The sequence below is a fragment of the Ipomoea triloba genome, chromosome 12 (genome assembly GCF_003576645.1).
Source record: "Ipomoea triloba cultivar NCNSP0323 chromosome 12, ASM357664v1".
Taxonomy (NCBI): Eukaryota; Viridiplantae; Streptophyta; class Magnoliopsida; order Solanales; family Convolvulaceae; genus Ipomoea; species Ipomoea triloba.
The window spans coordinates 20097679-20109140 of NC_044927.1; the positions used below are offsets into that span (position 1 = coordinate 20097679).

Consider the following 11462-nt stretch of genomic DNA (forward strand, 5'->3'; position numbering starts at 1 on the left):
AACATAAAATTCAAAAACTTAGGGCAAAAACAAAATTAGGGATAGGTAACATACCTAATAATTCCTAAAATCAAAATACATTAATAAATAATTTCAAATATAACAAAATAATTATTGTCAAACTCCAAAAATTCAAAAATTGAAATAAGAATTCAAAAAATATACAACTCACAATGTAGGTTGCGGAAGTGCAGCTGAGCGACGGAAAGGCGATGCGGTTGGCGGTGGCTGGTCCGACGGCTGCAGAGAGAAGAAGAGAAGAAAAGAATTTGGTTCGACACTTGCGGCGCGACGCGGTGCGGATGGTGGTGACTAGTCCGACGGAGAAGAGAAAAGCGAATGGCGATGGCTGGTCCAACGGAGAAGAGAAGAGCGAATGGCATGGCGGGTCCAACGGAGAAGAGAAGAGCGGTGGGCTGTGCGACTATGTGTTCTGTAATGGACGAACTAAGGCCTTTGGGTTTATATATTTATAGAATAAACCCTACAACGTCGGCGTTATAGGACGACGTTGTAGGATTTTTTAAACAAATTATTACCTAATACGACGTCGATTATATCCCAAACCGACGTCGTATCGGTTCATCAATTTTTCCCCGTTCTCAAACGAAGGCGTTTAACAATTTGATATTATGATTGTTTTTTAATAGTTACTTATGACGTCGGTTGTTAATGAACAACCGACGTTAAAAGATTTTTTACAAATTTTATAAATTTAATTAACATATAACGTCGGTTATATCAATAACCGACGTTATATGTCCGACGTTATATGTGATTTTTGTAGTAGTGGAGGTATCAACAATTTTGTTTTCGGGAAGATTGTTCCAACAATTTTTAGTTGATGCTTACACCATGGTTGAATTCGGAAGGCTAATCTACATAAGGACAAACCAAAAGGCACTTAGGTGTGAGGCTTATAAAGGTCTTTCTGATGCACTAACTAGGGGTGAAGTTGATCCTAGCACACAGGGTAAACGGATTATTTTACCATCCAGCTTCACAGGCAGTGCAAGATACATGATTCAGAACTACCAGGATGCTATGGCCATATGCCGATGGATAGGTTACCCTAATCTTTTTATTACATTCACATCTAATCCTAAGTGGCCCGAAATACAAAGATTTGTAAGTGGTAGGAACTTAAGAACGGATAACCGGCCTGATATTGTCAGCCGCGTTTTCAAGATGAAATTGGATTGCTTAATCAAGGAATTAAAAGGTGGTAAATCATTTGGTCCCGTTCGAGCAAGTACATTTTTAACATCTATATGCATGATAACTACATTGCCAATAGTTTACGTTTGGCTAAATTTCTTATGTACTAGTGTTGCAGTTATCTACACAGTGGAATTTCATAAGCGTGGTCTTCCACATGCACACATACTGTTGTTCTTAGCAAAGAATGAAATCAACAGCTCACCGGACTTCATGGATGATATTATATCTGTTGAGATTCCTTGCAAGGAGTCTGACAAAGAATACTATGATGTAGTTCAAGAATTCATGATACATGGCCCATGTGGAGCTTTAAGGAAAAAATCTCCTTGTATGGTCAATGGCAAGTGTTCCAAACACTTTCCGAAAACGTTTTCCAGTGGTTCATGCTTTGATGCAGATGGCTACCCAGTGTATCGGCGACGTGATGAAGGTAGAACCGTTATGAAGAACGGTATCCAGCTAGACAATAGATACGTCGTGCCACACAACAGAGCGTTGCTTTTAAAGTATAGGGCGCACATGAATGTTGCGTGGTGTAACCAATCTAGGTCAATCAAATAACTTTTTAAGTATGTGAACAAAGGAAATGACCGTGTCACCGTTGAATTTTACAAGAGTATTGTGGACGCAGATGGTAATGAAGTGGTTGATGAAATAAACATGTACTACGATTGCAGGTATGTATCAACATGTGAGGCAACATGGCACCTGTTAGGATTTGAACTGCAATACAGGACACCGCCGGTAGAAAGGTTGAGATTCCACTTGCCTGATTGCCAATCCATTGTATTCCAGGATGACGATTCTATCAATGATGTCATAAATAAATGTACTATTGGACAAAGCATGTTTATAGGTTGGTTTGAGGCAAACAAAAAATATGAAGATGCTAAATTGTTGACCTACATTGAAATGCCTACAAAGTTTGTATGGAAAAAGGATAGTAGAGAGTGGCATCCAAGGAAAAAGGAGTTTTCAATTGGCCGTATTTTTTATGTACCTCCTGGTATTGATGAGTTATATTATATGAGATGTCTTCTTAATATAGTTCGTGGACCAACATGTTTTCAAGACCTTCATACATTTAATGGAGTTGAGTATGACACATTCAGAGATGCATGTTATGCAAGGGGATTACTAGATAATGATAAAGAATACATTGATGCATTTGAGGAGGCAAGTCATTGGTCATATGCTCAATCAATGAGAAAACTCTTTGTCACATTATTGACAACCAATTCATTGAATAGGCCAGAAGTAGTGTGAGGTTTGGTATGGCAACATCTTACTGAAGACGCAAACATCACCCAACGAAGATTACTTCAAAATAATGGTATGTCATTTATGTTTATGTATATGTTTTTTAAATTCTCTACATGATATATGTGATATTTCATATTCATTATATGAGCAAATTGTCATTTTGGTCCACTAACTATAGGGCTCCTATTAATTTCCATCCACGACTATCAAAAGTGTTAATTGCATACCATGAATTTTCAATTTGTATCACTTTTGGTCACTCCGGCCAAATTACCAGATAAATTTGCCGAAAAATTCAAAACCCTAAAATAATGAGGGTATTTTAGTCATTTCACATATGTTTTCTTCTTCTTCAGCGTCTTCTTCTCCGGCGGACCTGCTCTACTTCTCCGACGTCTTCTTCTTCTCCGACGACATTGCTCATTCTTCTCCCGCAAACCTGCTCTACTCTTCTTCTTCTCTGAAGCAAGTAAAATAAACTCACCCCATAAAGCTAAAATCTTCCTGCAGTCTTTAAGCAACCAAGCACAAATATTTTGAACTAAAGTTATGAAATTCCAAATCTAATTTTATCAAGTCCAACCACTAAAAACAAAACCGCTAAAATACCCCTGTTTGTTCGACCATTGGTCTCATCGGAGTAGGCAGCGAACTCGCCGGCGCTGCCGACCGCGACGATGCTGTAGGTGTGGAAGCTTTCGTCGATGACGTTGCCGCCAATGGCGTAGTTGGAGGTTCACGTCGACTGTGTAGCTGGAGGAATCTCAGTTGTACCGCCTGAAGGAGTCGACGGGGAGGTTCACGTCGACTGTGCAGGTCCGCGGGAGAAGAAGAAGAGCAGAGCAGGTCCGCGGGAGAAGAATGAGCAATGTCGTCGGAGAAGAAGAAGAAGACGCCGGAGAAGCAGAGCAGGTCCGCCGAAGAAGAAGAAAACATATGTGAAATGACTAAAATACCCTCATTATTTTAGGGTTTTGAATTTTCTGGCGAATTTGACCGGTAATTACGCCGGAGTGACCAAAATTGATACAAAATAAAAAGTCATGGTATGCAATTAACACTTTTGAAAGTCGTGGATAGAAATTAATAGGACCCTTATAGTCAGTGGACCAAAATGGCAATTTGCTCTTCATTATATTCATAACTGTAATTTTTCGTAACTACAGAACTTATCTTAAATGATGATGATAAGAAAAAACTTGCGCTAATTGAGATTGAGCGATTGCTACAAGTCCTAAACAGGTCTTTGAAAGAGTTCCCGCCAATGCCTCTACCGAATTTTGACTCATCAATGAACTCTGGAAATAGATTGTTGTATGAGGAGTTGGATTATGATCGTAAAGCTTTGGCTGAACAGAGTGTCCTTTTGGCAAGCAAACTTACTGACGAACAAAGGGTGGTCTATGATTCAGTCATTGAAGATGCTATATATGACAAACAAAGGTGGTATGTTTTTTGTATATGGGTAGACCTGGCAATTATCGACACGACCTGTTAACACGACACGAAACCAAACACGAAAATAACGGGTTAGTGTTTAGCCTTAACATGTCCCAGGTCGTTAACGGGTTGACCCGTTAAGAACCTGGTATGTTTTCGTGTCTTAACAGGTCAACCCGTTAAACCTATTAAGAACCCGTTTAACCCGTTAATATTATCGTGTTAACCCGTTTACACGAACTCGTTTACATATACCTGTTTAGAACCCGCTAAGAACCATTGTCATTTAGGTAAGAACCATTGTCTTTACAAAATATATCATGAACATGATTAAGAATGAATTTACTACATTAGGCCAAGATCATACACCAATTATTGATGTTCAACAATATGAAATTTGAATGTTTATTGTGTTCAATTTTATTCTAAAAAATAGTATCGACTTCTTTAATTATGATTTTTGGATGTTATTTTATAATTTTATGAATGTTATAAATTGAATATTTTTTTTAGTTTGTTTGATGGATTGGATTGTATGTTTTATTTCTTTTTTTTTTTTATATAACTTAACTTTAAATTTTAGTTTTTAATATATCAATAGATTTAGCGTGTTTAAATGGGTTTCATGTCATATCGTGTCGACACGACCCGAAACCCGCTAACAAAACGTGTCTATCGTGTCAACCCGTTTAACTCGTTAACAAATCGTGTTCGTGTTCGTGTTCGTGTTACAATTTTGAACCTGTTAACCTTAACGTGTCGTGTTCGTGTTTAGCCTTATCGTGTTCGTGTCGTTATCGTGTCGACCCGTTAACGAACCCATATACACGAATTGCCAGGTCTATATATGGGTATGGTGGCACTCGGAAGACATTTGTATAGAAAGCTCTATCTCCAACATTGCGTTCGGAAGGTGAAATCGTTTTGAATGTTGCTTCTAGCAGTATAGCTTCACTACTGTTACCTGGCAGCAGGACTGCACACTCAAGGTTTGCAATACCAATTTCCCTAACAGAAGACTCAACATGTAACATACGGCCTGGCAGTGACTTGAAAGAGTTGATCATTAGAGCTAGATTAATAATTTGGGATGAAGCAAAGATGATGCACAAACATTGTTTTGAAGCATTGGATAGAACAATGAGAGACTTATCAAGGTTTGTTAATCTAACATTTGTTTTAGGGAGGGGGGGGGGTATTTTAGACAAATATTGCTTGTTGTTCTAAAAGGTACAAGGCAAGACATTGTGGCGGCAACCATTAATTCTTCTTATTTGTGGGACAATTGCAAGGTTTTGAACACTATTGGTGATGCTGCTGAATTTGAAAAACTTGAGGTTTTTGCAAATTGGATTGCGTCAATTAGAGATGGTACAATTGGTGAACAAGAAGATGGTTTTGCTGAGATTGATATCCTGTCAATCATGTTATTGTCCTCTAATAGTGATCCCATTGCAACAATAGTTGAAAGCACATTTCCAATGTTTTCAAATGAAAGTGTTAATCATACTTTTTTTAGAAAGTCGTGCAATTCTAGCCCCAGCCCTAGATGTGGTAAATGCTGTCAACCAATGCATGAGTGACAATAACATGATGCAGAGAGTCGAACATACTTGAGTTGCGACACAATATGTAACTCTGAGTTTACTAATGGCATTTTAGCTTATGTACACTCTAGAATTCCTTAATGGTATAAGAGCTTCTAGCATACCAAACCACTCCTTGACCTTGAAGGTGGGATCTCCTATTATGTTACTAAGAAACATAGATAACTCTCTATGACTATCTAATGGGACTCGATTGATAGTCACTCAGCTTTTAGAATATGTAATAGAAGCAAAGATTTCCACAGGTGATCACTCAGGTACTAGAGTATTGGTTCCTCGAATGCCAATGACTTCATCAGATCCCAGGTTGCCATTCAAGTTTAAAAGAAGACAATTTCCAGTCATGTTGTCATATGCAATGATGATAAATAAAAGTCAAGGGCAAATCTTATCTCATGTTGGACTCCTACTAAAAAAAAAAAAGTTTTTGTCAATGGACAATTATATGTTGTTGCATTTAGAGTTAGTAATCCTAATGGTCTCAAATTTATGATTTGTAATGAGTTAGATAGTACTACTAAGTCGACCACTAATGTAGTTTACAAAGAGGTATTTAATAATTCGTAAATGAAATCTTTTTACTCCTTTTTATTTTATTGTTCTACTAAAATTACTTATTGAAAGATAAAAATACTTTCATACAATACAATTCACATATATTTATAAATAAAGTATAAAACTTCAGTCCGTGCATCGCACGGGTAAACTGCTAGTAAGATTAAGGAATAAGGTTCAAATTAGCCATTGAACGTAACCTGAAAGTGCAATCAGGCAACTGAACGAAAAAAATGTGCAATTAAACTACTAAACATTCCAAATACATGCAATTTCACCTAATAGCAGGTTACCTTCCATTTTATCAAGTTGTCTGCTTATGTGGATAATGAGTGGGTATTTTAAAATAATTTTTTTAAAAAAATGGTGGCCACACCTCCCCTTCTTCGTCTCCGACCAGAAAGAACTCATAAATTCTATATATCTATAATACATTGAAAATAAAACTCTAAATCTCTAATAAACATTGCATCATGGCGATTGTTTTTTTTTTTCATAAAATTTTTAATTTAATTTAATTTTTAAAGTTTATTATTAAAAAAATTTTAAAATGCCAACTCGCCATTCATGTATGCAGACAGCCTATGAAATGGGAGGTAACCTACTATCAGGTGAAATTGCATGCATTTGGAGTGTTCATGGCCTAATTGAACTTTTATTTCGGCCTAATTGAATACGTTCAGTGGTCAATTTGAACATTATTCCTAAGATTAAATATGACAATGTCACAATAGTCTAGAATTAAAAGTGAAATTTACTCATATATATATATACTAGTATTTTTATGCGCGATGCGCAAAAAATAGGTGCCCAATATTAATATTTTATATTAAAATTATAGATATATATTTAGATTTTAGATATTTAAATTATTGTAAATAATAATAATATTAATGTAAAACATTTTTATAAATTTTATATTTTTATTTTAAGAAATAATTAACATATAACTTCAATATATAATGTGTATATATTATTATTATTGAAAAAAGATAAGAAAATCTATGGTGGATGCATGTGCATAGTAGCAATAGTGAAAAAGATACATAAATTATAACGGTCGAGGTATATTTGTCCAAAATATTGTAAAGTATAACTTTTATAGCATAACGTATAAAAAAACTTAACCGAAAAAACGAAACACTTATTATTTTTAGATATATAAAATAACACCGAATATGTTATACAAGCAGAGCTAATTATTTCACCATTTTGGACTATGTTCAACAGTAAAATTTGCCAAAACGGACAGGAACCGGCACCCTCTCCATGGAGTCACCGTGTCCGTGTGCAGTGTGACGAAGCATCTCATCTCTGCCACCGGAAACCCTCTTCCTCTCAGCTTCTCCGAAAACCTATTTCTCATAACAAAGATTTTCGCTCAAGCTTTCTTCTCTGCTTCAGAAGATCCAATTTTCGAGGTAACATATTTATCTGATTGCGTTTATTCAAATTTAGTTTCAGGGCAACTAAATTTCTTCCTTCTTCTTCTTTAGAGCAAATTACCGCTGCCTCATCTTTCCTTCTTTTCTCGGGCAAGACACGGGGGCAGAGGATAATAACGTTTCCATAGCGGATTTTCTTCTCCGATAGTAGCATTTTCTCCCCAAATCAAAAGGAGCCTACCAACCGTAGAGACGAGAGCTATTTTCTTTTGTATGACCGAAGTGGAGTTGTGATATTATTGGTGTTGAATTTTCCGAATTGAGTGAAAAATGGCGGAAAATTCATCCTCATCCCCGAAACCAATGCAATCAGGGAACCAAGTAATGGAAGCGTCGAACACGCAGTTACAAACGGCCGGGGCGGCTGGGACAGTGTCGAATGCTGGAATCCCCATGCCCTCGCCGTCAAATTCAATTTTTCACTCGCCTTCTGTTGACCTCCCGCAAATCCCCATGACTCCTTCACAACAACAGCCACAGATGCTTCAGCAACAACAGCAACAAATGCAGCAGCTGCAGCAGCAGAGTAGTAATAGCAACAACAATAACAATAACAATTGTAGCAATAACAACAATAATATGATGGCGGCTGCCATGGCCTCTAATTTTCAGATGCAGCAAAGCTTGCAGAGATCGACCTCAATGTCGAGGTTGAGTCAAGTACAGCAACAGCAGCAGCAGCAGCAGTTTGGTATGACGAGACAGCAAATGGCTGCTGGGCTTTACGGGCAGATGAATTTTGGTGGTGGCGGTGGTGTACCTCAGCAACAGCAACCACAACAACAGCAGCAGAATCCCCAACAGCAACAAATGGGGCAGATGGTTGGTGGTGGGAATTTATCTAGATCGTCATTGATAGGACAGACCGGGCAACTCTCCATGTTACCTGGACAAAATGTCATGGCTGCTGCTGCTGCGACTGCTCAATTTAATTTGCAGTCTCAATTTTTGTCTGCGGTATGGAAGTTGCTTCTTTATTCATCTGCATTCACTATTTGTTTAACAACACTATATTCCCCTAGCATGATATAGTTCCAAGTTTGAAATTGAGCATTGACACGTAGAAAAGTTCAGATGTGTGTTTATCTGATCCTGTTCTAGAACCTTAATCCAAGCATACTGGGAATATGAGCTTGACCCATAGAGATAGCTGTTATAATCTTGTGAGTTTTTCTGGAATGGTGGTGCCAATGTAGTGCTAGAAGGCCTCTTTTGTTGAGAATATTTCTGTATTTTGATGAGTGATATTAGCGTGGTGCATGTATTTTGTAAAGAAGTCCATTACTATATATGTATAGAGAGAGAGTTAAAGCTTGTTTCTTTGTGCATTTCTGAAGTGGTTTTGCTTCTTGGTGCAGCCTCGACAGAAGACTGGTTTGGTGCAGGGATCTCAGCTGCATCTAGGGAGCTCCCATGGGCAGCCATTGCAGGGAATTCAAGCAATGGGGATGATGGGACCTCTAAATTTGAGCTCTCAACTTAGAGCCAATGGATCCCTTTATGCCCAGCAAAGGATGAACCAGGCCCACTTGAGGCAGCAAGTGTCTCAGCAAACTCCGCTCACCTCCAATCAGGTATTTATTTTAATATTTTGCTAGTATGCATCCATTATGGTAGAATCTACTCTTGCAATGTTTCTTTTATTTATTTATTTAGTTTTGGTTCTTTCACTTCATAGTATTGGTAGACTTGTAGCAAACCTTTTAAAGAATTTAGTTGCAGTCATATCCTTAAATTAGGTTTTACTTAGATTATATTAGGCCATGTATTTGCACAATAGTTTTACTCTCCCAAGCAACATGAGTTGTCTAGTTTTTGTTCTAGAGAAAAATTTTTAGGCATAAGAAATAGTCCTTTGGGAACATCATTTGATAGTGTTTGGTGAATTTCTAGCCTATCTGGGGATATACTACTCAACGTTTTGGCATTTCTAGAAATTTTCTTTGGCTTCTTTCCCATTCAAGTTACTGATCAGCTCTACCTCCAGAATATTCTGCGTTGATCCCATGTCCCGTTGTCTAATGCCACCATTAAAATTATAACTCCTGTTTGAATTCTCACTAGAAATCAACAATTCAGTGCAATATTGAAAGGACCAACAATTTTGTGCTGCTTAAGCTGACTATACTATAATACAGAGTACTACTCTAGTACTCTTTTTTTAGGCTTACATATACTTTTTAAATTCACTCTAGTTAAGGATTTGAGTCAAGTCTTATTGGCATACTGGCAATGAAAAATTGCATCTAAGGCAAACTTTAGGGAAGCTTAATCTTGGTAAAAGTACCTGCTATGTCTTCTTTTTAGCATTTCCATTGCTATGTCTTGTTACACACATACACTTGCTGAAAGCCTGAGAATATGAAAATAGAGTTTATGCTGCCTTTTCTTTTTTCTATTGATGAGGTGTCATTGACTCATTGCTCATGTGTTGACTGCTACATTCTTCTCAGTTTATTTTTTGTGTCATAATGTTGTCTAGACATTACAGGCACAGAACCTTCAAAGGACGTCATTTATGAATCCTCAGTTATCTGGATTGACTCCAAATGTTCAATCAGCTATGATACAGAACACTTTAGCTCAGCAGCAGTGGTTAAAGCAAATGCCTTCATTATCTTCTTCACCAAATTCCCCTTCATTCCGTCTTCAGCAGCAGAGGTTACTTATTCAGCAGCAATTAGCTTCAAGTCAACAGTTACATCAAAATTCAATGGCTATGAACCAACAACAGTTATCCCAAATTGTACAGCAGCAACAAATGGGGCATCCCCAGATGCTGCAGCAGCAGCAGCAGCAGGCACCACCAGCACCAACGCAGCAACAGTCGCAGCCAGCAGACCACCAGCAACAACAGCTTGGACAGCAGCTTTTGCATCAACAGCAGCAGTCTTCTCTGCATATGGCTGCCCCCACATGCCAAAAATCAATGAGTTTAACTGGATCACAACCAGATGCTACTGCATCGGGAGCCACTACTCCTGGGGGAAGCCCAAGCCAGGGAACTGAAGCAAGCAACCAACTTCTTGGGAAGAGAAAAATACAGGATCTAGTTTCACAGGTTCAATCTCTGGATCCACTTGTTTAAAAGTGTCCTTTATGAATAATAGTTAAACCATAAGAACATCAGTTCAGTTTGAATTTTAGGTTGAAAATTATTTCCACTTTAAGCTCTATACAAAATCAAAGTAAATTAGTAATTTAAGAATCTGACATTTGGCAAGAGACTTTCTGACATATAGAGTAATGTTAAGATATGTCTTTGTTGCTTCAAGTAATTCTTCCCATAAGGATATTATTTCAAGTGCTTTGATCAATCTTTATAATGGTCCAGGTGGATTCTATGGGTAAGCTTGATCCTGATGTTGAAGATCTTCTTTTAGAGATTGCTGATGACTTCATTGATTCAGTGAGGCTCTGAATACTCTTTCTTTCTTCATTTGGTGTCTGGCATTCGAAGCTATCTATGCAAATCACATCATTTTCATTTTGCCTTTTCTTAATATATAGAAATCTTTTGTTGCATGGTTATTGCAGATTACTACATTCGCTTGCAATTTGGCGAAGCATAGAAAATCATCAACCCTGGAATCGAAGGATGTATTGTTGCATCTAGGTCTGTCCTGCAAGAGTGGCTTACTTATGTGTGTTGTTTGTCTATTTATCTTCTCTAGAATCATGCCATTTATGACTTCATAACTTCAAGTTTCATTGTAGTTATGCCAAGTCTTGCAAAGTATTACATTCAAATTACTAATTGAGGGCATTTGTTTTGGTTTATTTTATGGCACACTTAAATTGGTTGCCGTAAAATAAACCTTTCCAATTAATGCAGGGCAGGGCACTGTACCACTTAATATGATTTTATGGAAGGGTTATCCATACATATAATTGGTACAGTGCTTGTGTTTTTTTTTTTTTTTTTTTTTTT

General features: G+C 37.3%; 2 protein-coding genes across 9 annotated transcripts in view; both read left to right on the forward strand.

Annotated features, from left to right (window-relative positions):
* The first annotated feature begins 212 nt into the window (after nucleotides 1-212).
* On the forward strand, nucleotides 213-5507 carry LOC115999501. The gene is made up of 8 exons (XM_031239349.1): nucleotides 213-435; nucleotides 842-1252; nucleotides 1337-1651; nucleotides 1805-2401; nucleotides 2841-2953; nucleotides 3213-3330; nucleotides 3651-3930; nucleotides 5162-5507. Exons 1-8 carry the CDS (start codon nucleotides 213-215, stop codon nucleotides 5505-5507), a joined length of 2403 nt encoding a protein of 800 aa, XP_031095209.1.
* A 1836-nt stretch (nucleotides 5508-7343) lies between these two features.
* LOC116000032 (transcription initiation factor TFIID subunit 12b-like) overlaps nucleotides 7344-11462 on the forward strand; it is a 6206-nt gene continuing 2087 nt past the window's right edge. For 3 of the 8 annotated variants that reach the window (XM_031240026.1, XM_031240028.1, XM_031240030.1), the window contains exons 1-6: nucleotides 7344-7507; nucleotides 7583-8488; nucleotides 8890-9105; nucleotides 10014-10592; nucleotides 10866-10940; nucleotides 11069-11147. In XM_031240026.1, the coding sequence (XP_031095886.1) occupies nucleotides 7802-8488; nucleotides 8890-9105; nucleotides 10014-10592; nucleotides 10866-10940; nucleotides 11069-11147 (1636 nt within the window). In that variant the 5' untranslated portion in view covers nucleotides 7344-7507; nucleotides 7583-7801. Of the gene's footprint in view, nucleotides 7508-7582; nucleotides 8489-8889; nucleotides 9106-10013; nucleotides 10593-10865; nucleotides 10941-11068; nucleotides 11148-11366; nucleotides 11426-11462 lie in introns of all 8 variants that reach the window. The other 5 variants (XR_004094057.1, XR_004094056.1, XM_031240032.1 and 2 more) reach the window with 5 other exon arrangements.

What these genes read in the sequence shown, in the direction of transcription:
- LOC115999501 (XM_031239349.1), top strand. Translation starts at nt 213, where the DNA reads ATGCGGTTGGCGGTGGCTGGTCCGACGGCTGCAGAGAGAAGAAGAGAA. An exon ending in ATTTGGTCCCGTTCGAGCAA is followed by an intron (nt 1,253 to 1,336) that starts GTACATTTTTAA and finishes CTAGTGTTGCAG; the next exon opens with TTATCTACACAGTGGAATTT. An exon ending in TGATGCATTTGAGGAGGCAA is followed by an intron (nt 2,402 to 2,840) that starts GTCATTGGTCAT and finishes CTTCTTCTTCAG; the next exon opens with CGTCTTCTTCTCCGGCGGAC.